This window comes from Lactuca serriola, chromosome 6 (assembly GCF_051521515.1).
Source record: "Lactuca serriola cultivar US96UC23 chromosome 6, Lser_US96UC23_V15, whole genome shotgun sequence".
NCBI lineage: Eukaryota > Viridiplantae > Streptophyta > Magnoliopsida > Asterales > Asteraceae > Lactuca > Lactuca serriola.
In genome coordinates this window covers 95,610,601-95,638,064 of record NC_136413.1, presented here as the reverse complement: position 1 = coordinate 95,638,064, position 27,464 = coordinate 95,610,601, and the positions used below count along the sequence as shown (strand labels likewise).

At 38.3% G+C, this 27,464-nt stretch overlaps 4 protein-coding genes and 1 pseudogene across 5 annotated transcripts; 3 read left to right on the top strand and 2 right to left on the bottom strand.

Moving 5' to 3' along the window:
* Positions 1–377: 377 nt before the first annotated feature.
* On the top strand, positions 378–2,782 carry LOC145060023 (uncharacterized). The gene is made up of 6 exons (XM_079007761.1): positions 378–788; positions 886–1,138; positions 1,261–1,329; positions 1,672–1,885; positions 1,963–2,007; positions 2,062–2,782. The coding sequence occupies exons 1-6, from the start codon at positions 378–380 to the stop codon at positions 2,780–2,782; spliced, it is 1,713 nt and encodes a 570-aa protein (XP_078863887.1).
* Positions 2,783–5,862: 3,080 nt separating this feature from the next.
* On the top strand, positions 5,863–9,124 carry LOC145056546 (thymidine kinase a-like). Of its 2 annotated transcripts, XR_013685823.1 has the most exons (5): positions 5,863–6,281; positions 6,581–7,927; positions 8,040–8,184; positions 8,487–8,608; positions 8,702–8,785. XR_013685823.1 is itself a non-coding variant. In XM_079004235.1 (4 exons), the coding sequence occupies exons 1-4, from the start codon at positions 5,989–5,991 to the stop codon at positions 8,952–8,954; spliced, it is 813 nt and encodes a 270-aa protein (XP_078860361.1). In that variant the 5' UTR covers positions 5,863–5,988; the 3' UTR covers positions 8,955–9,124. The 2 variants fall into 2 exon arrangements, 1 of the variants encoding a protein (XP_078860361.1); XM_079004235.1 differs by lacking the exon at positions 6,581–7,927 and having other exon boundaries at positions 8,702–9,124.
* A 220-nt stretch (positions 9,125–9,344) lies between these two features.
* LOC145056544 (uncharacterized) lies at positions 9,345–12,113 on the top strand. The gene is made up of 2 exons (XM_079004234.1): positions 9,345–9,493; positions 9,813–12,113. Exon 2 carries the CDS (start codon positions 9,897–9,899, stop codon positions 12,036–12,038), a length of 2,142 nt encoding a protein of 713 aa, XP_078860360.1. The 5' UTR covers positions 9,345–9,493; positions 9,813–9,896; the 3' UTR covers positions 12,039–12,113.
* Positions 12,114–12,396: 283 nt separating this feature from the next.
* On the bottom strand, positions 12,397–14,044 carry LOC145056545 (pentatricopeptide repeat-containing protein At5g66520 pseudogene; annotated as a pseudogene).
* An 843-nt stretch (positions 14,045–14,887) lies between these two features.
* On the bottom strand, positions 14,888–16,966 carry LOC145060022 (protein FAR-RED IMPAIRED RESPONSE 1-like). The gene is made up of 2 exons (XM_079007760.1): positions 15,634–16,966; positions 14,888–15,432 (listed from the first exon to the last, which is right to left on the bottom strand). The coding sequence occupies exons 1-2, from the start codon at positions 16,964–16,966 to the stop codon at positions 14,888–14,890; spliced, it is 1,878 nt and encodes a 625-aa protein (XP_078863886.1).
* Between the last annotated feature and the right edge of the window lie 10,498 nt (positions 16,967–27,464).

Genomic DNA, 27,464 nt, shown 5'->3' with positions numbered 1-27,464 from the left:
TTTTCTCAATTGAAAAATTGTCTTATTAACTACGTTGTGGCCCATGGGTATCCCCTAAGGTTTGAGAAACTTGAAAGTACTAGGTTAGTAGCTAGATGTGGTAGAGATACAGACAAAAAAAATGTGATTTTCGTTTGTATGCATCATGGATGAACACAGAAAGAACAGTCCAAGTAAAGTCAATGAAAAAGAAGCACTCGTGTTCAAGAAAGTTTACTTTTGGACACCTTGTATCCCCTCAATGGATTGATTCTCATCTTGTGAAGGAGATTGTTTTCAACCCATCTATTAAACTTAAATAACTGAGGGAATTCATTAGGACAAAATTCAAGATCACCCTATCTCTCAGTAAATGTAACAGGGCTAAACATAAGGCAATGGTGATGATTGAAGGGAAGGCTAGTGATCATTATGCTAGAATTTGGGACTATGTTGCAGAAATACAAAGATCCAACCCTGGTAGTACTGTGCAAGTGGGTGTAAACCTTAATCCTGATGGAAAACATTACTTCTATAGATTCTATGTATGCTTTCATGCATTGAAAACAGGATGGATTGTTGGATGTAGGAGAGTGATAGGATTAGATGGGTGCTTTTTGAAAGGGCAAGTAAAGGGTCAACTCCTAACACCTATAGGAAGGGATGCCAATAACCAAGTATATCCTATATGTTGGGCTGTGGTAGACATTGAGAACAAGCAAAACTGGAAATGGTTCTTGGAGCTTCTTAGTGAGGATGTTGGAGTACAAGAAGGTGGAGATCTTATAGTTATATCAGACCAGCATAAGGTATATTGTTATTCTTGTCCCCTATGTCATAAATTTCAAAATTTTCTTGTCCATTTTTTCATAAAAAAAGTGTCAAATAACATTGTTATTCTTTTAGGGGCTACTTGAAGCAGTAAAGGAGGTCTTTCCAAATGTGAAGCATAGACAATGTGTTCGCCATATATACGCAAACTTTAAGAAGTCATATAAAGGAGAAGAGTACAAAGATCTATTTTGGGCTGCTGCTGGTTGCACTGTCGAACCTGAATTCATATCTGTGATGGAGAGATTGAAGGCTATAGATGTGGGTGCATATGAATACGTAATGTCCCATAACCCAAGCTCATGGAGTCGTGCTTACTTTTGTCAAGGTAAGTATTTCATTTTCCTTTTTACTTAAATTTGTTCCTTATACTTTAAAATAGCACTTAACATTTGGTGTCTGCACTTAACATTTGTGGTTTGGACGTTTTTGCCCTTGTTGATGTGCTAGATTGTGCTAGATTGAACAAAGGAATGAGCAATTCCAATGCAGCCAAAGTGGATGAATTTGTAAATCAAAGTGGATAAGGTTGTTGTGATTTATGTAAAGCTGAAAACAAAAATCTGAAAATCAGAAATCTGAAAAACAAAAATCTGAAAATATAAATCGGAAAACAGCAATCTGAAAATCTAGAATCTGAAAACAACAATCTGAAAATCTGAAACAACAATTTGAAAATCTGAAATCTGAAAACAACAATCTGAAAATCTGAAATCTGAAAATATAAATCTGAAAACAGCAATCTGAAAATTTGAAATTTGAAATCTGAAAACAACAATTTGAAAATCTGAAATCTTAAAATAGAATTTTGAAATCTGAAAAACGTAAATCTGAAAAACAGGTATGTTTATTTTTTAACAGATAGAGCATGTGAGGCTTTTGAGAACGGTGTTAGTGAAAGCTTCAATGCGATGATTGTTGATGCTAGAAAAAGGCCATTGTTAACAATGTTGGAGATGATACGTTTAAGTGTCAGGGAGAGAATTTCTTTTATGTATAACCTACAACAAATGTGGGAGGCTCCTATTTGCCCTGCAATCATTACGAAATTGGAAACATTTGGTGAACACTACAGGTTAGTACATTGCTTGTATTTGGAAACATGTGTTGGCCTATTACACCTTCTAATAAGTACATTTAATGTATTTGTAGGTCATGGTCTGTCATACCAAGTGACGGAGGGGTATTTGAGGCAAGGTCAACCCATAAGTCCTACTGTGTAGATTTATAGTCCTGGTACTACTCATGTAGACTATGGGAATTATCAGGAATTCCTTGTGTTCATGCAATAGCTACAATGTTTTACAATCAGCAAAATCCAGAGGATTTCATCAGTCCTTGGTTTTCAAGTGAAAAACTCAAGGAGAGTTATTCTACTTTTTTACAACCTATGAATGGTAGCAACCTATGGCCAAAGACTCCTTATGAAAAACCTTTGCCACCTATGTCTAGGCGGATGCCTGGGAGGCCTACTGTGAACAGGAAGAAGCATGCCAGTGAGAAAGGAGACTGCAGATCTAGGAAAAGAACTGTTAAGTGTAACAATTGTCAACAGTTTGGGCATAATAAAAAGTCATGTAAGAATCCTACAAAGGAGCCTAAGCCCAAACCAAAAAAGAAGATAGGAAGGCCAAGTGTGGAGAAGATTGAAGGTACTTCAAAAAGACCAAGAAAACAAAAAAAAAAAAAAACTAAAGTTCCAAGTGCATATTCACAAGCAATTGCTGATTTGCGGGCGTCTGGATACATTTCCCAAGAAATTGAGGAACTAATGGGTACAATGGATGATTTTACCCAAGAACCCGTGCAACTACGAACAATGGATGATGTCATTTTTGTCCCTGAAACTGTAGCGGGAACAACAATGGATGATGTCACACTTGAAGTAGAAGGCATTGAAGAAACACTAATGGGTGATGTAACTTTTGTACCTGAAACTATTGCACCTGGTTCGACCGGACATAACCAATGACATTGGACTAGTAGAATAGAGGTGATTGTATTTTTGTAGAGGGGGTGGGGGTATTTTTGTGTAATACTATTAATATGGCCATTTTGGTCTTTTTGTTGTAACTTATTATTTGGCCTTTTTGTAAGTGTTAATGATCGCCAAGTTCACACCCACATGTTATTTAGAAACTCTAATCCACTTTGGATTAACATTCCCCTTTGTAAACTGTTAATGAAATGTTGTGTACTTTGTTTATTTTCTAAATTCGTTGTTGTCTTTTTCTTATTACGACATTCTACTTTCAAATATCTATTAAATGTTGTGTACTTTGTTTATGTTCTAAATTCCTTTATGTTCTAAATTCCTTTTTGTCTTTTTGTCTTTTTCTTATTACGACATTCTACTTTCAACCAATTTTTAACTTAACAGCTCCTATATTAACAGTTTTTTATTTTATTTTTCTATTTATGTTACAATAAACGTTAAAATATATATTAGTATTTATTACTCTTTTAGATAATATGTAATATGTAATTATATATATAATAAATTACCAAAACTGCAAATTTTAACATTGAAAGAATGTAAACTTTAAATGGGTAAAATTGGAAACTGAAAATAGCATATATAGAAAAGTACTTATATACTCATACAAAACATAACCAACTATCTTGCCATACAAAACATAACCCTAACATACCTTAGTTCATCAAAAGTAACACAACCTTAAGATAGAAAACATAACCCTAACATACCTTAATTCATCAAAAGTAACACAACCTTAAGATGACCAATGTCAAGACAACTACCAAGAATACTACAATCCTAACATATTTTACTCTTCGTTCTTCACATTCCAAACATGTTTTTTTTCTTCAACTTTAACTTTAATTCTTTGATCTTATCTTCCATACCCTTCATATCATGGTTCATATTGAAGAGTAGATCCTTGTACCTTTGGATTGTAAGTTCATCATCAATCCACGTGAAATATTTGCAATTCATACTTTCATCCTGCAAAGAATATAATTTTATTTAAGTGACAGGTTTATAATTTTATTTCAGTACAATGCAAAGAATGATCAATTATATCACTACATGGTATAAGTTCAGGTTTATATTTGGACATCCACAAAAAAAAAAATTACAAACATTTTACCTTGTAATTTGGACATCCATAAAATCTTCTACCAGGATTCTTTTCAGTCCATGATGTAAAGATAGGAGCTTCTTCATTACACTTGCACAAGTCAACTCCACCGCTCCTTACTATCCTTCTACTTCTGATGCTCTTGATGCTTGAAGAAGATGACATTTTTGAGGACTAACAAGTTGGTGAATCAAGCAAAAAATGATCAATTCAGTTTTATAAACCTGAATTAACATCAATAAACATCAATTCAGTTTCATATAACAAAGTTTTCATACAAAAAAACAAACTTTTTATTAGATTTGTGCATACTAAAAAAAACGCAATTTGATAAAGTGATATAAGTTTGGTTTTCTTTTCTTCTGTCGTTGTTTTCTATTAGATTTCTTAAGGGTAGTTTGGTAAAATGAATCAACATGTTCTCCTGAATCAACATCAATTAACACATAACTCCAAAAGATCAAATCAAGAGCTAAGAAGACAAACAAAATCGAAAAACATATTTCCCTGAAATGCACAAATCACAAACTCAAAAGTTTTTGTACTAAGAGGGGAATTCAAAAATTAAACCTGAGGGTTGAGAATAAGGAATGTTGAACGTAGATAGTTGTGGAGTTGGTGAGTGGAGCGGAAGGATATCGACCTGAACAAAGCGTGAGATCGAGAAAAGAAATTACTTCAGTGATTCCTGGATGTCATAGCCTTCTTGTGTGATTTCTGAAACTGAGAATTGGATGCCATGTCTTTCTTGTTGTGCGATTTCATAAAAAGCCCTAGATTTGCATATCGATTTGTGTATCTTGAAGCGCAAATTTCTGGAACTGAGAATTGGATGCCATGGCTTTCTTGTTGTGTGATTTCAGAAAAAGCCCTAGATTTGCATATCAATTTGTGTATCTTGAAGCGCAATGAACGAAACCTAGAGACAAGTGTAGAAGAAAAGAAACGCAGGAGGGATATGCTCGCCTTCATATGATACTGGCTATTGACTAGTCAACCGGTTATCCTTTCTAAATAACAAGGATCATCAAAACATGTGGTCTTTTTAGGAAAAAAGTAAAACATTTGGTTTAAATAGAAAAAAAATATAAATATAAGGTCTATTTTGGAAAAAACCAATAATAATATCCATTAATTTCATGGTAATTTTCAAAAAAGTCTCAATATTTTGGTTATTATGTATTTGGAAAAGTCCCAAAATTTTGAACAAACTAACGAAAAAAGACAGAATACCGGCAAAATCTGTGAAACCGGCCGAAAAGGGTTTTTTCGAAGTTTTAATCGGTATTCTGTGTTTTTCGGTAAATAAAATTTAGTTTGAGACTTTTTCATAAATTGGACCAAAATTTTAGGACTTTTTTGGAAATTTCCCTTTATATTTTATATAGCATTGTAAATCATAATATTGAATTTGTTTCCATATTTGATTTTTAGACTTTAATAGATGCCACATGGTGTTTCTTGATTGCTCCCTCAAATCAAAAAATAATGATTTGCCCTCACACTTCATAAAACATTCACATATTGAAAAATGCATTTTAGTTATCTTCATATTTACCTTTCCATGGATTCATTGTGTTTCTCTTCAACATACATTCAAATTTATATATTTTTTTACAAATTTATATTAATATTAATTTTAAATAACCAATACAAAAAATAGTAAACAAACCAATACAAAAAATACTTTTTTACAAATTTGTTTTTAAATTTTTTACCTTGGTTTCCACAGGTTATATAACCTAGTTGGAAATATATGTATCCACTAAAGGGTTGATGATTCAAGTCTCACTATAGATAACAGAGTAATTCAAAAATAAATTTTAATGGGTGTGTTAAACGTTAAAAAAAAAAAAAACAATTATAATTAAAAAAAAAAAAAAAAAACGTTGTAAACATGTAAAATGAAAAAGGATATAATAAAAGAAATAGAAATTTAAGTATGAGGATTTTCAGGGCAGCTGCGTGTATGTCTCCGGCGCCAAAATTCCTAAAACCCTAAACCCTGTTTTACTCTTCAGTCTTCACATATTACATTATACACCATATCTTGAGCTCTGCCGCTGATAACTTAACGATGAAATCACTGATCTTTCCAACAAGAACAGCCGCGATCTTAATTCCAAATCTTGTTTTTAATCCGTCTAACTCGCTTTCTTCCATTTCTAATTTCTTACCTGTTAGAAACCCTAATTATCTCCCTCAACTACGTCGTCTTAGATTATCCTCAGCTTATTCTTCGCCAATCACCGAAGAAAACGGCCATTGCCACCAAACTGAGGGTGAAATTCACGTAATTGTGGGCCCTATGTTCGCTGGAAAAACCACCACTTTGCTTCGCCGGATTAAATCTGAAAGCTCTAATGGCAGGTTTGTACCTCACCTTAGTAGTCTGCTAATTCAATTACTTCATTGAATTTATTACATGGATGTCTTACTGTATCTGTCGCAATTCATCCAAACAATGTTTTTAAGTCGATCATTAGTAAAGCAAAAATGGCTCCAACAACATCATCAAAAGCTGGAATAAATTCACCTCATCTTCATATTTTGCATTCAATCTAAATTATAGCTGAATGTTCAATCGATTCACATGTTAAATTCGTAAATTTCTCCTTGCTTTCTGTTCCAATAGCTGAATGCAATTATCACTGGTAAGATATTCCCAGATTTCAGGATAAGGTCTCAAAGGGCTTCCTCAACATGGATGAAACATTGAAGAATCTATGTTTTTCAGGAAGACTAGCAGAAGCAGTTGGATTACTATGCCATACAGGACACCAAGTTGACTCAGAGACTTACTCCCTTCTTTTGCAAGATTGCATATTCAAAAAAGATTATCAGTTTGGGAAAAGAATCCATTCACAAATGATTATATCTGGTTTTGTTCCCAATGAGTACCTAAACATCAAGTTGCTTATATTATATGCAAAATCAGGCGATCTAGTCACTGCCCACATTCTTTTCAAGAAATTACTCATCCCAAATGTGATTTCATGGAACGCCATGATTTCAGGTTATGTCCAAAAGGGTCTTGAAGAACAGGGCTTGAATTTTTATTACAAAATGAGACAAAATGGTTTAACACCTGACCAGTTCACTTTTTCTTCAGTTTTTAGGGCATGTGCCACCCTGGCAACACTAGAACAGGGTAAACAAGCACATGGGGTTATGATCAAGACCCAAATAAATGGAAATCTTGTAGTCAATAGTGCCCTAATCGATATGTATTTCAAGTGCAGCTGTCCATACGATGGACATTTAGTATTCAACAAGGCCTCAGATAAAAATATTGTTACATGGACTTCCTTGATATCTGGATATGGACAACATGGAAGGGTAAAAGAGGTATTAGATGCTTTCCATAGAATGATAAACGAAGGATTTAGACCAAACAGTGTTACTTTTCTTGTAGTTCTTTCCGCTTGTAGCCATGGAGGTTTGGTAAAAGAGGGCTGGGAGTATTTTCAATCAATGAGAAGAAATTACGTGATTACCCCTGGGGAAAAGCATTATGCAGCAATGGTGGACATTTTAGGGAGATCAGGAAGGTTAGATGAAGCTTTTGAGTTTGTAAAAAATGCACCATGTAAAGACCACCCAGTGATATGGGGTGCACTTATTCAAGCTTGTAAGGTATATGGAAACATGGATATGGTGAAAATTGCAGCAAAAAAGTATTTTGAATTGGAAAGTGATAATGTTGGTAAATATGTGGTTTTATCTAATGCTTATGCGACTTTTAGTCAGTGGGATAATGTTGCTGAGATTAGGAGTGGATTGAAGGAATTGGGGATGAAAAAGGAGCCTGGTTATAGCATGATTGGGGTTCAAAAAAAGGTCCATTTTTTCTTTATGGGGGATAACATGCATGAAGAAACTGATAAAATATATGAAGTTATCAAGGATTTGAATTGTATATTAAAAGATTCTATTTCTTTCTAGCTACTTTTTCTGATCAAAAGGGTTATTCTTCCAGCAAGTATCATATTTTTTTATGATAGCATAAATTTTTTGTGAGTTCATTAGCTGATGTGGATCTTTTTTTTTTTTTTTGGTTGAGGAAAATTATTAGTTTGAATTGTTGTTAGCTGTAGTAGTGTGATTAATGTTTATATTTGTGTGTAGAAATGCAGCTGTTATAAAGTCTAGTAAGGATACAAGATATGGATTGGATTCAATTGTGACACATGATGGGGAGAAGCTTTCATGTTGGCCACTTGAAGCTTTATCATCATTCAAAGAAAGAATTGGTCTTGAAGCTTATCATAAGGTTAGTTACACTTTTAGTCCCTGTATTATATCAACTTTATTGGATATGGTCCAAAAAAAGAATATTTTTCGCCTTTTTCGTCCGTATTTTGCTTTTTTATTACCTTTCTAGTTTTGAGCCGTCTGATTTAACATCTCGGCTCATAAACTTTTGAAAAAAATACCATTTTGCCCTTGTCTTTTTCTATTTTCTTCATCTTTTTTGTCCTCTTTTAGTTTTACCTTAAATCAAAACAAATGGAGTAATTTTTAGTCTTTTGGTAGATGTTTAATGATTTTTTTTTTTTAATAATGTGATGATAGCTAGAGGTGATTGGAATTGATGAAGCTCAGTTTTTTGAAGACTTGTATGATTTCTGCATTAAAGCTGCTGACCATGATGGCAAAACTGTAATTGTTGCTGGCTTGGATGGTGATTATTTGCGGTAATTTTTATTTTTTTCCATTTGTGGTAATTCAACATTTTTATTTTATTCATTTATTTGTATTATTTATTTTTTCAATTTGGTATTTTTCAGGAGGAGCTTTGGGGTGCTAGATATAATACCGATTGCAGATACTGTAACGAAATTAAAGGCACGATGTGAGGTGTGTGGGAAGCCTGCTTTTTTTACTTTAAGGAAAACAGAGGAGACAGAGAGAGAAGTAGTGGCTGGTGCTGACGTGTACATGCCTGTTTGTAGAAACCATTATTTGACTGGTCAAAAGGTCAAACAGTCTGCAAGAAATGTTCTGGAAACACATAACCTTCAATGTGGCTCATTCTTATAGTCAATTTACTCATTCATTCATGGAATATCTGTAAAACGTGCTTACTCTTTCCTGACATTCAACCCTTGAATTGTATTGTATAAAAACTTACGTACGTGTTTTCTATATTTAATGGGATGTTGTATGGAAATTACAAACCAAAATTCAATGGATATATTTATTATAAGAAAGTGAAATATATTAATGTTACTAATTTCATATAAAAAAAATACATCAACAGTTGTTAGTGCATAGCTGGGTTCGGCAAAAATGGTCTAAGGGTTTGAGTCCCATTAGTTATATAAAAGGTTTAATTCCATAATGGATTGAAAATTTTGTGAGCACTACATCTTTATATCAAATATCTAATGGGGCATAGTATGTCAGATTTACTTCTCTGTTGCTAGAAGAATAATCGTTTGCTACAAAAAAAAATATGATGCAATGTTCATCTTCTCCAAAAATTAAAATGATTCCATTAAGATGGCTTCTATTTACATGGAAGTGATGGACAACCATTGTCGTCTTTTATATGATTTATACCTCTCGTGGTTTTGAAAGTAAGATATTGCAATAGATTTTTACATTGCTTTGTTTATATAAAAGAAATATATTAACTTGATTGGTTTTACAAGAATAATTATTGTGGTTTTGATGAGTAGGCGTTGAAATAAATCTCTAAATTGTGTTGTTTGTACTTGTAGTTGTAGATGATAATTTTTTGTTTTTGTAAAAGAAATTATATTATGAATTGGTTTTTAAATTAATAACTATTATCAATAGATTTGTGAAAGTCTCATTATTTAAAAATGAAATTTTACTCTATATTATGTTTGGAGTCGTTAACAACAAAGGAAGATGTTGGAATATTGTTTTCAGTTGATGTGGCAACTACGGTGTTCTTCGCTTCCGACCCAGATATGAGCTCTCTGCGATCCTACTATCATCACCACACGCATTTTCATGTCAATCCTTCAAATCATGTTGAAAAGATCAAGTTTTTCATCAACCCATCTTCTCCAAATCCTAAAATCTCTAAACAAAACCCAAATTTATCCATTTTCTACTTCAAACGGCAATGGAAGTTGTTCAGAGTCTGAAACCGATTGGGGGAAATTGCTTAAACCTTTCGACATTGAACAACTCAGGGAATCGCTCCATAGAATCACCCCACTTCAGCTTCAAAAATTACTTCACCTTCCACTTGATGTATCAACTTCACTTGAAATATTCAATTCCGCCGGTACCCAAAAAGGCTACGCTCATACGTTCGACGTGTATTACGCATTAATCGATAAGATTGGAGCGGTTGGAGAATTCAAGACCATCGATAGATTGTTGATGCAGATGAAAGACGAAGGGATAGTTTTTCAAGAAACCCTTTTCGTTATGATCATGAGGCATTACCAGAGAGCCGATTTACCTGGTCAAGCCAGGAGATTGCTTTTGGTAAAAATGCGAGACGTTTTCTTGTGTCAACCGACCTCCAAATCGTATAACGCCGTTCTGGATATACTCGTCCAAGGAGGTTGCTTCAAAGACGCACCCAAATTGTTCGACGAAATGCTTGAAAGAGGCATCCCTCCTGATGTCTTCAGTTTTGCGATTGTAATGAAAGCACATTGCTCCATTAACGAAGTTGATTCCGCATGTACTCTCCTTAGACGCATGACAAAGTACGGATGTGCCCCAAACTCAAAAGTTTACCAGACCCTGATTCACGCATTATCCAAAGATAATAGAGTAGATAAAGCGTTAACACTTTTGGAAGAGATGATAGTCATGGGTTGTACACCTGATCTTGAAACTTTCAACGATGCTATTCATGCTCTTTGTAGATCAAATCGAATCCATGAAGCTGCAAAATTAATGGATAGGATGCTTCTTCGTGGGTTCACTCCAAATGCCCTAACTTATGGGGTTCTAATCCATGGATTATGTCGAAATAAGCAAGTGGAAGAAGCTAAAACCCTAATTACTAAAGTTCATGAACCAAATAGCATCATGTACAACATGTTAGTAAACGGGTTTATTGCAAAAGGGCAGTTTGATGAAGCTAAAGCAATTGTGAGTGAAAAGATGTCCATTAATGGCTGTCATCCCGATATTCATACATACACTTCACTCATTCATGGTCTTTGCAAAACTGGGCATTTGGTTTCAGCTCATGATTTGATGAAAGAAATGGAATCAAAAGGTTATGAGCCCAACACAATCACTTACACAATCTTGATTAATGGATTTTGTAAGAATCAAAGATTTGATGAAGCAAGTGAGGTGATTCAAGAAATGTCACAAAAGGGGTTGAGTTTAAACACAATTGGATACAATTCAATCATACATTCGTTATGTAAGTATGGTGATGTCTATAAAGCTGTAAACTTGTTTGAAGAAATGCGTATGAATGGATGTAAACGCGACATTTTCACTTTCAATTCACTAATATTTGGGTTATGTGAGATTGAAATGATTCAACATGCATTGAGAATGTGTCAAAAAGACATGGTGTTGGAAGGTGTTGTTGCGGATACTGTAACTTACAACACTTTGATTCGTTCTTTTCTTAAACAAGGTTTGATTAATGACGCTTTTAACCTCGTAGACACGATGTTATTCCATGGATGCTTTCTTGATGAAATCACATATAATGGCCTAATAAAAGCTTTATGCAGAGATGGAGCTGTTGAAAAAGCATTCGATGTTTTTGGGAAGATGAGGGAGAAGGATTTCAATCAAACTACTGTTTCTTGCAATCTTTTGATGAATGGATTTGTTAAAACTGGAAAACTACAAAAGGCGTTTGATTTTTTACAAGATATGGAGAATTCAGGGATGATTCCTGATATTGTGAGTTATAATACTTTAATTAGTGGATTATGCAAGATGAGAAATGTGGAAGAAGGTATGAAGCTGTTTGAAGTTTTGGAGTTGAAAGGTATGAGTCCTGATGTGATTACTTATAATACTTTGATATCTTCGTATTGTAAAGAAAGCATGTTTGATAAAGCGTATTTGCTTTTAAGTAGAGGTGTTGTCAAAGGGTTTGTACCTAATCATGTAACATGGTATATATTGGTGTCTAGTTTGTTAAAAGAGCTTCAATGATCTATAGATAGATTTATGCATTTAGAATGGCAATTATTGTAAGAGTTATAAGTTATATACATTTTTTTTTGTTTACATTTCTTTCTTTTGATGCTTTTGAACACTTGCATGTAACTTATTGCTAGACATGGTGCAAACTTCCATCCACCTCCTCTCTTCTCTTTATATGTTTTAGTTTCATCATTTCTTTGTAAAGAATAAAAATTATAAATTTTAATCATTCATTTATAAATTATCAACAACAATATTTGGTCTTATCGGTTGCGTTGGTTATTCTGACCAACTAATTTTTGTATGTATGGATGTATAAATTGTATGTATAGATGTAATCATTATTATAATAACAATATATCGATACTGTAGAGAACAAAAAATTATGAATTTTGATATAGAATGTCTGTCAATCTAGATCTTGATTGGGTGTGGTATCAACCTCGATTGAACTCATTCCAGGAGACTTTTGTATTCTAACTTCTTCCATCTTCTTCCTAACATTTACAGCTTCTTCCCACCTTTTACCTTCACAATATATATCGGATAACAACACATAATTTCCATCATCATAACCTTCTAGTGCCATTATTTTCCTATTAACATCTTCACCTATTTCAACATTTTTATGAATCTTACATCCCCCAAGAAGCCCTCTCCAAACCACCACATCCGGTTCAAAAGGCATATTCATGATTAAATCTTTGGCTTTATCTAAATGTCCTGCACGACTCAAAATATCAACCATGCAACCATAATGTTCCATTTCTTGTGTTAATCCATATACATCACTCATGGAGTTAAAGTATTCCCACCCTTTATCCACTAAACCAATATGACTACAAGCACTTAAAACACCTATAAAGGTGACACCATTTGGTTTAACTCCTTCATTTATCATATTGTTGAAATGATCGAGTGCAAGATCGCCATACCCATGGTTTGAAAACCCCATGATCATAGCACTCCATAAGAACACATCTTTCTTTTTTATGCCATTGAAAACTTTCAATGCAGTGTTTATATCTCCACATTTTGCATACATGTTGACAAGGGAAGTTGCAAGCTTTATGTCTATTTCGATTCGGTTTTGAATTATGTACTTGTGAACTTTCATGCCTGTAGTTAAAGCACATAAATCTCCACATGCGGATAACACACTCACAATTGTGATTTTATCAGGTAAAAAGTTAGCTAATTGCATATCATGGAAGAGATTCAAAGCCTCATGAGACTGCTTGCTCCAAGAAACCAAATATTTATCTCCATGGGGAAGTGAGGCATAACCATGGATCATGATGTTCCATGAAACCAAGTCTCTTTGAGACATTTTATCAAACAGTTGGCGTGCTAAACTTATTTTCCCAATCCTCACATACTCAGCTAGCATTACATTATACGAAACCAAGTCTGGATCTTTCATTTCACCAAACACCTTCCTCGCAAATTCTACCCACCCGAATTTCACGTACATTTCAGTGAGACCCGTCTGGACAAAGAGATCATTCCCAAAACCAAGTTTCAATACCTGGGTATGTATCGTTTGACCGTTTTGAAGAAAACCCGACCTCCCACACGCTTGAACCACAAGAGAGAGGCTGAAACTGTCTATAAAGTGGTGATCTTGGCGACGCAACTGGTGAAATAAAGACAGACATTCGTCGGGGTTTTCGGAATTTAAGTAAGCTCTGATCATGGTGTTCCAAAGAAATGTGTCTGGACATGGCATTTCGTCAAAAAGGGATCTGGCATAAAGCAAATTGTTTGAAGAATTCAAAGAGAAGTTCCGAAGCAGCTTGGTGATGATGAAGTTGTCGGATTGTAAGGAAGTTTTTAGAAGGAATGCATGGATTTGGAAGATAATATGGAGTTCTTTTGAGTCGTGAATTACGGACATGACTTTTTGTTTGATGGTTTTCGAGGGAGAGTGGGAGAGCATCGCGATGAATCCCATTATGTTTAACTTTACCTTCATTACTTATAGAATATTTATGGTAAATCAACTTGAACACATAAAGAAAATAAAAAATGTTTGTATTTAATGTTTATATTATAGAAATTATTTTTATTTTGTTAGATATAAGATTTCGGAATAACAATAGGATATTGTTTGGATTGTGATTAATTTACTTTTATTCGTCTATTATTGTGTGCGTTTATATAATGGGACGCGATATTTCCAAGGAAGACTTTTAATATTTCCAAGGAATAATTAATGAATGGACTATTTTACCCTTAATCAATATAATTTAATTTTAATTTAGAGTAATGAAAACAAAGAAAGATCTTTCCAAACTTTACATCCCTTTTTTACGTGATCAATGCCAAATATATTTTCCAACAATTTAAAAAGTTATCTTGCCTCCCAGTTATATATCTTTCTTGAAAATATTTAACCAATATAATATATTACATTTTATTTTGCTTTTATTTATTTTTTACACCAACTGTGGTGAATTGGATTTTAGTAAATATTAAACTCACTTTGTTGTTATACACCGACAAGGTTTAAAAATAAAAATATTCTACAATGTCAATAAATCAATTAAGTCTTAATATTGTTTATTGGAATAAGAGTAGTTTAATGATTCTACAACGTCAATAATTCAGTTAACTATTAATATTGTTTAATGGAATAAGAGAAGTTTTGGAACTAAAAGTTGTTTGGGTACACTCCTATTTATACTTACAGTGAAGGTTAACGCATGCATTTTTTTTATTAATAGATGTTATAAAGATAAAACTATTATATAGTAAACTATATAACAAAAAATACAACTTCAACCCAATACAAATCAAATAACAATAAAATGTTGTCCAAAAAAAAAAACACACCTAATGCATATCAAATAATCAAACTATTCATATGGCATATCATCACTTGAAAAAGTGGGATATGAATTTAGATCAAGTAAGTCGTTTTCATGACTTACATGACCAACATTATCATACACTTCATTGATCATTTGCACGACATGGGTAGAACTTGAATCTTTTTGTGCTTGTGATGATTCTACAAACTCAAATCTTGAAGGGTCTCGTGCGGTAGAATTTATTCCTCTTTTATTTTTTGATTTTGGAGGTCTACCCTTTGGTCGGCGAATCAAAGGCTCAAATAATATATCAGATTCAGTTAGAAGTTGAGTAATCATAGAATTAGCAAATTCTTTCTTACTTTGAGGCCATATTTGATATCTTGAAGACAACTCACTAAGCAACTCATCAAATTCCTTGGCTCCATCATTGTGTAAATCATCTTCTGAATTCAAACATATCGTATCAATCCTCCAATGTGGATGAATAAGATCTAATGAAAGTTTCATTCCTTCTAAATGTTTTATCTTGTAAGCACAAGGAAGACCCATGGTTGCCATAAAATGACTGGTGCAAGGAGTCATTGTACCTAAAAACCAAAAATATATTAAAGGTTAATGTAAAACTTAATGTTGTGCAACAATGTAAAACTATAAGCATTGTAAATATTACCCTTTTTTATTTTTTTCATATTGCATATGTATCTCCTTTAATGCAAAATGAGATATATGACACAAAAGTTCTCTAAAAACAGGTGCATCACAATTATGAAGAATTTGGATTCTCTCACTTGCGAGTTTCACTTTAATCTCATTGAACTCATGTTTGATTGCAAGAAAAATGTTTTTGGTAACATCTTGAAAGCCACCTGTAGATACTTGTAGATATTGTTTCAGTTTCGCATGAGCACCTTCAGCCCTTGATGATGACCGATTACCAAAATGCAAATAATTTTCTGTCCAAGCACTAACAAACTTTTCCTTCCAAGGCAACCATGTTTTTTTGATGTACTCGATTGCAACTTTTTTCGTCTGATAAAACAACTCAAACTCACCCCAATTATGCTCAAAAATAGTTTTACTTGTTGAATATGCTACATTATTCCAACTTGACATAAATATATCAAACTCTTCTGTATGTGGAAAATGCTTCTTGCAATTTGCCAACACATTCTTTTCAATATGCCAAATACATAAAAGGTTTGTCGTGTTTGGGAATACCATATTTATGGCATTCATTAGTGCCAACTCTCTATCAGACATAATCACAGACGGTTCACGGTTTTCAAGAGTCTTCTTAAACACACTTAATGCCCAAATGTAACTATCTTCATCCTCTCTCTCCAGAAATACAAACCCAGAATAAAAAGATGTATTAAAACATGAAACCCCAATGATATCAAGGAGAGGCATGTTATATTTGTTGGTTTTGTATGTGCAATCCATTATAAATATATTAGAGAAAGCTTTTGCCAATTTAATCGACAAAGGATGTGCAATGAACAAATGGGTTATATGCCCTATTGAGTTATGTAAAATATCATAGATAAAACCCTCTTTTTCAAACTCTTCAAATAAAGCACTAACCGTTGATCGATTTCCCAAGTTTTCCTTGCGAATTTTTGCCTTCAGATTGTATATAGTTCGAGAGACTGCCGGAAGGTTCGGGTTTCCTTGACGTAAAGAAGAAAGAATTTGCCTTGGGGGTATGCCAGAAAGCGTCATGTTTTTGACACTTTGCACGTCATTTGGTGATAATCGACAAAATGATGGATGCCCAGAGATATTAGTAGATGGTTCATGGTTGTGAGACAAGTTTTTTGCCTTAAGTATCCAACCGCCATCATATTCCTTTTTACCTACAATCTGAAAAGGGCAATTAATCAAGCGAGATCCGATATTCTTCTTCCTTTTATCTCCAATACTCAATCTATCTCGATAACAACCACCTCTATCACATTGCAAAGTGACATATTTGTCTTTACTTGAATCTCGAATAGATATTCCGTATCCTTTAACGTAATAAAAATCTCTTACACTCTTTAGTAGTTCATCATATGAATCAAATTTGGAGTTAGCTAAATAAAGTTCTTCATTTTGTATTGTAGAACTTGATGAATCCATTCCTAACTGTTAACATTCATTTTTAACATAATCAGACATTACATTCAAAAATCGAAAATAAAACATCAACTAAGCTATCTATGCTTGAAGATATAAATAAGTTGACAATTTACAATTACCAAATGTAAAATATCAACAACTATTCTAATAAATATAGATAAAACATAAAATGTATATAATACTAACAATTACCTAGGTTGTGAAGTCAAAAGAGTACTTTTGCTTTTATATTTTACTCATCAGTTAGGAAAGAAGAAAGAAGACAGAAAGTTGTTTTGACTTAACTACAAAGAGCAAATAAAGAGAAAACATATAATGAAGTCTCTGGGAAGAAAAATTCTGCCATCATTTGATTATAAAAAAATCATCAAAAATAAGCTTAAGTGACACAATATTGCGATCAACACAATTTAAATGTCCAAACTGCATTAAAAGCTTAAACTAGAAACCAAACACCCACAATAAAAAAAAAACATAAAACAAATCAATAGTTTAGCAGCACACTGTGACATGAAAGAACATTAGAAGGCATGCAAATAGATGATGAAGCTTTCTTTATATATATATATATATATATATATATATATATATATATATATATATATATATATATATATATATAATATATATATATATATATATATATATATATATATATATATATATATATATATATGGATCGATACTCAAATTAATGGAAGAAATAAAGTTTCTTTGAGAAATTAAACTCAATAACAAACACACACTAATTTATCTCTCTTGTTTAGAAGATGAAGGATCTTATAATCATGAGTAGTTTAGGGTTAAAAAAATCGTTTCTTTATTATTTTTTATTCTATGTAATCAATGATGATGAAGCACATGGTTTTAACAGATTCTAGGAATGATTCAAGTTAACATACCTTTTGAGCAGAGAGGAAGATGCAGCAGAGCAGCAACACAGAACAAGGAAGAATTCGGACGTCGTTCGTTTTGTTTGTAGTTTGGAAACAAATCGTTTTTATCTCTTTAATATCAAAAGTTAAAAATACAATAGATCACGTTTCTATCTCTCCAAAATCAAAAATTAAAATATAGAGTGAAGGGTAAAAATGTCCACCTTTTAGTTTTCCAGTGGATGAATTAAAATACCATGTGGAAAAATCAGCTCCCTTATACAATTTCAGAAGTAGGATAATCCAAAAAAAATTATTTGTATTAAAGGTCTAATCCTAGGGCTGGAAACGAACCAAACGAACACGAACAAGGTCTTGTTCATATTCGTTCGTTTAAGTTAGTCAAACAACAAACGAACACGAACGGATAAACGAACGAGATTTTCTTGTTCATGTTCGTTCGTTTAACAAATTACTTAGTTCATGTTCGTTCATTTATGTTCGTGAACATGCTAAACGAACATAAACGAACAAAGATAAAAAAAACACAATTAAACATATATGAACATAAACGAACATATAATATAGCAATATAATAAAAATAATTGAATATAGATGAATATAAATAAACTTAAACGAACGAACATAAATGAACGTAAATGAACATCGTAAACGAACGTTCACGAACATAAATGAACGAACGAGATCATTGTTCATGTTCGTTCATTTAACTAAACGAACGATAATTTTTGTTCATGTTCGTTCATTTATTAAATAAACGAACATAAACGAACTTCCCGCTGAACAGTTCACGAACGGTTCGCCGAACGTTCAGTTCGTTTACAGGCCTACCTAATCCAAAATCATAAAATATAAGGAAGGTCAACCCTTAGACCAGTTGATGTTTTGATTTTTGGATGGGTTGGAAGGAAACATGTATGCGTGGACCTTTCAGGGGTATCCCCTCTCGTAGGCTTGAGAGTCAGGGGTTTCACGGCGGGACAGACTGCATTAAAAGCTGTCACATGCAATGTCACCAAACATGAGAAATCGTGCACGGAAAATCAACACGTGTTCATACCATTTGCATTTTATACGTTCGATTTTCTTGTGTCATGTAACAGCTCGGATTTCCAGGTATCTTTTATGCTTATATTTTTGGAGTTTTGTGAGGGGACTCGGCGAGTTGGAGCTCAAACTCGCCGAGTGGGATCGCGGATCAGGACGCGGGTTCGCGCCCGGACTCGACGAGTCCAAGGAATGGACTCGGCGAGTCCTTGCTGTTTAATGAAACCCTAATTTCCCGGCCCTAGGCCCTATTTAAAGGACCTTATGGCCCTTCATTGCGGCTACCTTTATCTTGAGAGCACCAAAGCAGCTGAGGGATTCATGTGAGTGAGATAAGAGGCTATTGTTCACCAAATTTGTGTGTTTTTGCAAGAAAGGAAGAGGAAAGTCAAGCTAGAGGAGTTGGGGAGCTTGGATCTTCTTTCATTTCATCAGAGGAGGCTTCTTGAGGTATCATTCAGAGCTTATTTCCGTATTTTTGTTGATTTGGTCAAATCTAGGATTTCTTCATGCCTTATTTGCTTTATATTAGAAGTGTGAGAGGTCCCATGGGGATATGGTGCTTAGATCTGGACCTTAGCAGGTCCAGAGAGTCCCTAATGTCATGCTTTATGCCCTCTCTTTTGGGTTAGAGGCTAGGGTTGCCATTTTAGAGGTTATTTCTCCAAAAAGAGCCTTGTAGGTGTGTTATGAGCACCAAGATATGGACTTTACGTGGTGAGTAAGCTTAGGAGGGCCAGATCTATGAGTGGATGGTGCGGATCTGACCTCAGAAGCTAGTTTGAGTAGATGCATGGCATGGACTCGCCGAGTCTGAAGAACAGACTCGGCGAGTAGCATGAAGATTGTCCTTGACCACTCAGTGAGTGGTCCAGCCGAGTTATGAGTTGACTCACTGAGTCAGGGAGAGTTAGCGAGGGTTGACAGGTGGACTGAGTCGAGTTGGGACTCGCCGAGTTGTTCTTAAGACTCGGCGAGTTGAGTCGTGGTGGCCCCGCGATTCATGCCAGGTGGAACCCGTCGAGTCAGGGGTGTACTCGACGTGTCAAAAAGGGAATCCTAGAGGGTTGGTGAATATGTATAGACTCGCCGAGTCGCCCTAGTGCACTCGCCGAGTCCGGTCAAAGTTGACCGTTGACCAGAGTTGACCAGTGTTGACTTGTTAGGGGTAGTCAACCTTAGTGGTAAAAGTGTTAATTAGAGACATCTGATGTTATAGGAGGATTATAGCTCGGAGGATCGAGCACGAGTGATTTCCAGGATTCGCGAGTTATCGAGATACACGAGGTGAGTCTTCTCACTATACTTTACCTTGAGTAGGTAATCAGAGTTATGTGTCAGAGTATGTGTTTGTTATGTGTATGCTATGTGTTGTACTGCATGATGTCTATGTGATTTATGTTGTGCATGTTTATAGAGTTGGAACCGGAAGGTTCCCAGAGTTAGAACCTGAGGGTTCACAGAGCTTGGGTGCACGGACCCATAGAGTTATAGCCTCGAGTGGCTAATATATGTTTATGTGGTATTTTGGGGAACTCACTAAGCCTTGTGCTTACAGTGTTAGTGTTGTTGTTTCAGGTACTAGCGATGACCGGGGGAAGGCGCCGGCTTGATCTGTACACACGAATGGGATTTTTGATATATATATGATCTTGGGATTTGTATGATGTAAATTGGGATTTAAACTTAATGTTTTTATGAAAATTAAATGAGAAATGTTTTTATAATTTGCGAAAAATTATTTTGGAAACTCACGGTGTTACAAGTTGGTATCAGAGCCTTGGTTTGAGGGATTCGAGTACACCTTCGGGCGTATTTGAACTCAAACTGAGGATTTGAGAAGTATTTTCAAAAAAAGTAAAAGAAATTGAAAAGAATGCAGAGCAGAGTGTGTGTACGATCAGTCCGCGCCCGAATGGTGATTTCCCAAAATACCCTTATGTTATGTGATATTGATATTGTTATGATGTATCCGCATGCTAAAGTAGGCTAGGTATTCCTATTAGGACTAGAGAGGCCTGATTTGTGATGCCTTAGCCTAGGAAGAGGTGAGCTGCTATGAGATGCTTGAGGGTGAGTAGGTAGCAGTGAGGGGTTTGTGAGAGATCTTTTAGAGGAAGGTTTATGCATGATAGAGTACTTGGAATTTGGGATCCGAAGAGGAGGACTTTGGGTGTATTTTGATATGGTGTGGACAGTAGTATTGGGCCCGTACTACTGAAAGCACCGGAGCGGTGTACAGCCCAAGTAAGAACCTTTGGAATACCAAGGATCAAGGAGGAATGAGTTGTCGAGTGTGAGTATGCTCGAAGGGGTTCTAATTTTTCGTATGTTGTATTTCAGAGGTAGATCATGGTGAGGACACGTTTGATGCCTGAGAGCAGTGGTACCAGTGATGAGGAGATCCGCCGGGTCATCCACGAGGAGGTGGCTGCGGCCATCAGAGCAGAGATACCAGAGATGTTCGGGTCTATTAAGACCACGCTGATTGAGACTTTTGATGAGCGTTATGCCGCTCTTTCTGAGGCTGCTGTTGCAGCGGCTACCGCAGCGATTGCTGCCGCGAGGCCGCAAGGTGGTGATGCGTTGCTGTTCCGGGAGTTCAGCAACACAAAACCACCAGAGTTTGACGGGATCCAGGATCCGGTGGCAGCTATGAGGTGGATATCTGACATAGAGGGGTGCTTCTTCACTTGCTCATCTCCTGAGCATTTGAAGGTTCGGTTCGCGTTGAACCAGCTTCGCTTGGGAGCGAAGGACTGGTGGAAGTTTGTGATGGCGCATTATACGCCTGCTGAGCTTGCGGCAGTGACCTGGGAGAGGTTCACTGTCATGTTCCGAGATGAGTACGTTCCCCAGGTGGAGAGGGAGCGTTTGGCACAGGAGTTTCTGACCCTCAAGCAGGGTACTGAGTCAGTTACAACGATCACCAGGATGTTCCATGAGAGGGCGATGTTCTGCCCTGAGCACGTGTCCACTGAGCAGGCACGTATGAGTCATTATTTGAGCTTTTTGAGGCGGGATATTCGGGAGTTCGCGGCGAACTCCTCGTACCGGACATTTGCTGAGCTTCAGGCAAATGCCCGGAAGAGGGAGATTGAGCTAGAGACTCAGGCTAGGGAGGATGCGGAGTCTTAGGGGAGGGAGCGGCGACCGGTACAGTCTCAGCCGGCAGCCAAGCAGGCCAAGCCCGCTGATCCCAAACCAGGGAGCCAGAAGGGCCGCACTTGTGGGAGGTGTGGCAAGGGTCACGATGGAGTCTGCAGAGCGGGATCTTGCTACAAATGTGGCAAGGAGGGGCATATGGCCAAGGATTGCCCCAAGGGGTTTGCAGTGTGCTTTCACTGCAATCAGATCGGACACCGGAAGGCAGAGTGTCCGCAGTTGCGAGGGTCATCTCAGGGAGCACCACAGGGATCTGCCCCTGCCGCCATCAGAGCTACAGAGAGTCGGCCGGTGAAGGCCGAGGCGCCGAGGGCACGAGGGAGAGCTTTTCAGCTGACCGCGGAGGAGGTCCGCGCAGCGCCCGATGTCGTGGCTGGTATGTATTCTTTCATGTATTTATTTTGATGATGAGATATTATGCTTATGTTATGTTGCGTAGGTACTTTTCTTGTGAATTCTGTACCTGCCTTGGTGTTATTTGACTCGGGTGCGAGTCGGTCTTTTGTATATTTGGCTTTTAGTCAGCATCTCAGTGTTAGTCGTGAGGCGTTGAGTCGGCCTCTGAGAGTTTCCATAGCTGATGAGAGAGTGATATATGCCTCAGAGGTTCTCCGAGGTTGTGTAGTCGAGATTTTCGGTGTTGAGTTCCCGATTGATCTGGTTCCTATTGCGATGGGTGATGTCTGTGTCATTGTGGGCATGGACTGGTTGAGCAGATTTGGTGCGGTTATTGACTGCGAGCGTCAGCTGGTGACCATACGAGACCCTAGTGGGGGAGTTCTTTCGGTATACGGCGAGGGTACACGATCAGGATCAGCGTTTTGTTCGGCCGCTAGAGCAAGGCAGTGTCTACAGCAGGGCTGTAAGGGTTTTGTGGCGTATGTGATGGATACGCGAGTGGCTTCCGAGAGGCCGAGTTTAGTTGAGGAGGTTCCGGTGGTGCGTGAGTTCCCGGATGTTTTCCCCAAGGAGTTGCCGGGTGTGCCTCCTGTGAGGCAAGTGGAGTTCAATATCAATTTGGTTCTGGGGGTTGCGCCTGTCGCTAAGGTGCCTTACCGCCTTGCACCTCCAGAGATGCAAGAGTTATCCTTGCAGCTTCAGGAGCTGCTGGGAAAGGGGTTTATTCGGCCGAGCAGCTCGCCGTGGGGAGCACCTATCCTGTTCGTCAAAAAGAAGGATGGTTCACACCGGATGTGTATTGATTACCGGGAGTTGAACAAGCTGACGGTCAAGAACCGTTACCCGTTGCCGAGGATCGACGATCTGTTCGATCAGTTGCAGGGAGCATCTTGGTTCTCCAAGATCGATTTGAGGTCTGGGTATCACCAGGTGAGGGTGTGGGATGAGGACGTCCAGAAGACAGCGTTCAGGACGCGTTATGGGCATTACGAGTTTGTGGTGATGCCTTTTGGGCTCACCAAAGCCCCGACAGTGTTCATGGATCTCATTAACCGAGTATGTAGGCCAATGCTGGATCAGTCAGTGATTGTATTTATCGATGATATTCTGGTATATTCGAGATCTAGAGAGCAGCATGAGGAGCATTTGCGGGAGGTTCTCGGAGTTCTGAGATCGGAGAGGCTTTATGCCAAATTCTCCAAGTGTGATTTCTGGTTGCGGGAGGTCCAGTTCTTAGGACATCTCGTTAATCAGAAAGGGATATTGGTCGATTCGGCCAAGGTTGAGGCAGTGATGAGTTGGGAGGTGCCGAAGTCACCCTCCGAGATTAGGAGTTTCCTAGGGTTGGCAGGGTATTATCGGAGGTTTATCAGGGATTTCTCTAAGATCGCAGTGCCACTCACCAGATTGACCCGGAAGGGTGTTGCTTTTTCATGGGGCCCCGAGCAGCAGGCCTCCTTTGAGACACTTCGCCAGAGGTTGTGCGAAGCCCCGGTGTTAGCTCTCCTGGAAGGGATGGAGGACTTTGTGGTATATTGTGATGCATCGATTTTGGGTTTGGGAGCGGTGCTGATGCAGAGGGGGCATGTGATAGCGTATGCATCGAGGCAGCTGAAGCCTCATGAGACGAGATATCCCACCCATGATCTAGAGTTGGGGGCAGTGGTGTTCGCCCTCAAGATTTGGCGTCACTACTTGTATGGGGTTCGGAGTACGATATACACGGACCATAAGAGTCTGAAGTATTTGATGGATCAGGCCAACCTAAATATGCGTCAGAGAAGGTGGTTGGATGTGGTCAAGGATTATGATTGTGAAATCCTATACCACCCAGGCAAGGCTAATGTGGTAGCCGATGCGTTGAGCCGCAGGGCGGAGAGCACTCCACTGCGGGGTGTATGTTTGAGATTGACCGTGATAGCTCCGGTATTGGACGCCATTCGTGGGGCACAGGCCGAGGCTGTGCAACCTGAGATGCAGAAGAGGGAACGGGTTGTTGGTTTGGTTTCAGAGTTCGTTACCGATGGTCGGGGGCTTATGACATTTCAGGGGCGTATCTGGGTACCGTTTGTGGGAGGAACGCGTACCACTTTGATGGAGGAGGCTCATCGGTTGAAAGTTTCGATCCATCCGGGGGCCACTAAGATGTATTTGGATTTGAGAAAGGAGTATTGGTGGCCCTGTATGAAGAGGGATGTTGCGTGGTTTGTTGAGAGGTGCTTGACCTGCCGTAGGGTTAAGGCCAAGCATCAGAGGCCGCATGGCAAGTTGCAGCCATTGGAGGTTCCCGAGTGGAAGTGGGAACAAATCACTATGGATTTCATCACCAAATTGCCGAGGACTGCCAGAGGAGTTGACGCAATTTGGGTGATTGTGGACAGGTTGACGAAGAGCGCTCACTTCCTTGCCATCAGTGAGAGTTCTTCAGCAGAGAAATTGGCGGAGGTGTATGTGAGGGAAGTGGTATCTCGGCATGGGGTGCCGATCTCGATTGTTTCGGACCGTGATGTGCGCTTCACTTCCAGATTCTGGAAGAAATTTCATGAGGAGTTGGGTACTAGACTGCATTTTAGTACCGCATATCATCCCCAGACAGACGGTCAGAGTGAGCGGACGATTCAGACACTTGAGGACATGCTCCGGGCATGTGTGTTGGATTTCGGGGGTAGCTGGGATGCGTATTTACCCTTGGCAGAGTTTTCCTACAACAACAACCATCATTCGAGCATTGGTATGCCACCCTTTGAGCTGTTGTATGGGAGGAGGTGTCGAACCCCTATTTGTTGGGGAGAGGTCGGTCAGCGAGTGATGGGCAGTACAGAGATCGTGCTTCAGACGACAGAGCAGATTCAGCAAGTCAGACAGAGGTTGTTGACCGCTCAGAGCCGACAGAAGAGTTATGCAGACAGGCGCCGGTCCGAGCTTGAGTTTCAGGTCGGCGACTTTGTTCTCCTAAAAGTCTCTCCTTGGAAAGGAGTGATTCGGTTCAGGAAGAGGGGCAAGTTGGGGCCCCGGTATATTGGTCCATTCCGTGTGATCGCGAAGGTAGGCCGGGTAGCCTATCCTTTGGATTTGCCGGCAGAGTTGGGGCAGATTCACGACACTTTTCATGTGTCGCAGCTGAGGAAGTGTATAGCCGAAGAGTCGGCAGTGGTTCCATTAGAGGATATTCAGGTTGATGCGAGCCTAAATTATGCCGAGAGGCCAGTGGCCATCAGAGATCGGAAGATCAAGGTTTTGAGGAACAAGGAAGTACCCCTGGTGTTGGTTTAGTGGCAGCATCGGAGGGGATCGGACATGACCTGGGAGCCGGAGCGTGAGATGCGTGAGCAGCATCCGGATCTATTTGCAGAGCGAGACTTTGAGGGCGAAGTCTAGTTCTAGTGGGGGAGAATTGTAACAGCCCGGATTTCCAGGTATCTTTTATGCTTATATTTTTGGAGTTTTGTGAGGGGACTCGGCGAGTTGGAGCTCAAACTCGCCGAGTGGGATCGCGGATCAGGACGCGGGTTCGCGCCCGGACTCGACGAGTCCAAGGAATGGACTCGGCGAGTCCTCGCTGTTTAATGAAACCCTAATTTCCCGGCCCTAGGCCCTATTTAAAGGACCTTATGGCCCTTCATTGCGGCTACCTTTATCTTGAGAGCACCAAAGCAACTGAGGGATTCGTGTGAGTGAGATAAGAGGCTATTGTTCACCAAATTTGTGTGTTTTTGCAAGAAAGGAAGAGGAAAGTCAAGCTAGAGGAGTTGGGGAGCTTGGATCTTCTTTCATTTCATCAGAGGAGGCTTCTTGAGGTATCATTCAGAGCTTATTTCCGTATTTTTGTTGATTTGGTCAAATCTAGGGTTTCTTCATGCCTTATTTGCTTTATATTAGAAGTGTGAGAGGTCCCATGGGGATATGGTGCTTAGATCTGGACCTTAGCAGGTCCAGAGAGTCCCTAATGTCATGCTTTATGCCCTCTCTTTTGGGTTAGAGGCTAGGGTTGCCATTTTAGAGGTTATTTCTCCAAAAAGAGCCTTGTAGGTGTGTTATGAGCACCAAGATATGGACTTTACGTGGTGAATAAGCTTAGGAGGGCCAGATCTATGAGTGGATGGTGCGGATCTGACCTCAGAAGCTAGTTTGAGTAGATGCATGGCATGGACTCGCCGAGTCTGAAGAACAGACTCGGCAAGTAGCATGAAGATTGTCCTTGACCACTCAGTGAGTGGTCCAGCCAAGTTATGAGTTGACTCACTGAGTCAGGGAGAGTTAGCGAGGGTTGACAGGTGGACTGAGTCGAGTTGGGACTCGCCGAGTTGTTCTTAAGACTCGGCGAGTTGAGTCGTGGTGGCCCCGCGATTCATGCCAGGTGGAACCCGTCGAGTCAGGGGTGTACTCGACGTGTCAAAAAGGGAATCCTAGAGGGTTGGTGAATACATATAGACTTGCCGAGTCGCCCTAGTGCACTCGCCGAGTCCGGTCAAAGTTGACCGTTGACCGTTGACCAGAGTTGACCAGTGTTGACTTGTTAGGGGTAGTCAACCTTAGTGGTAAAAGTGTTAATTAGAGACATCTGATGTTATAGGAGGATTATAGCTCGAAAGATCGAGCACGAGTGATTTCCAGGATTCGCGAGTTATCGAGATACACGAGGTGAGTCTTCTCACTATACTTTACCTTGAGTAGGTAATCAGAGTTATGTGTCAGATTATGTGTTTGTTATGTGTATGCTATGTGTTGTACTGCATGATGTCTATGTGATTTATGCTGTGCATGTTTATAGAGTTGGAACCGGAAGGTTCCCAGAGTTAGAACCTGAGGGTTCACAGATCTTGGGTGCACGGACCCATAGAGTTATAGCCTCGAGTGGCTAATATATGTTTATGTGGTATTTTGGGGAACTCACTAAGCCTTGTGCTTACAGTGTTAGTGTTGTTGTTTCAGGTACTAGCGATGACCGGGGGAAGGCGCCGGCTTGATCTGTACACACACATGGGATTTTT

Coding starts and splice junctions, on each gene's coding strand:
- LOC145056544 (XM_079004234.1), top strand. CDS start 9,897: ATGTCAATCCTTCAAATCATGTTGAAAAGATCAAGTTTTTCATCAACC.
- LOC145060022 (XM_079007760.1), bottom strand. CDS start 16,966: ATGGATTCATCAAGTTCTACAATACAAAATGAAGAACTTTATTTAGCT. Junction 15,433..15,633: donor GATTAAAGTGAAACTCGCAA/GTGAGAGAATCC, acceptor TTTGGTTTTTAG/GTACAATGACTCCTTGCACC.
- LOC145060023 (XM_079007761.1), top strand. CDS start 378: ATGGTGATGATTGAAGGGAAGGCTAGTGATCATTATGCTAGAATTTGG. Junction 1,330..1,671: donor GGATGAATTTGTAAATCAAA/GTGGATAAGGTT, acceptor ATTTTTTAACAG/ATAGAGCATGTGAGGCTTTT. Junction 2,008..2,061: donor GGAGGGGTATTTGAGGCAAG/GTCAACCCATAA, acceptor CTACTCATGTAG/ACTATGGGAATTATCAGGAA.
- LOC145056546 (XM_079004235.1), top strand. CDS start 5,989: ATGAAATCACTGATCTTTCCAACAAGAACAGCCGCGATCTTAATTCCA. Junction 8,185..8,486: donor GTCTTGAAGCTTATCATAAG/GTTAGTTACACT, acceptor ATGTGATGATAG/CTAGAGGTGATTGGAATTGA. Junction 8,609..8,701: donor TTGGATGGTGATTATTTGCG/GTAATTTTTATT, acceptor GGTATTTTTCAG/GAGGAGCTTTGGGGTGCTAG.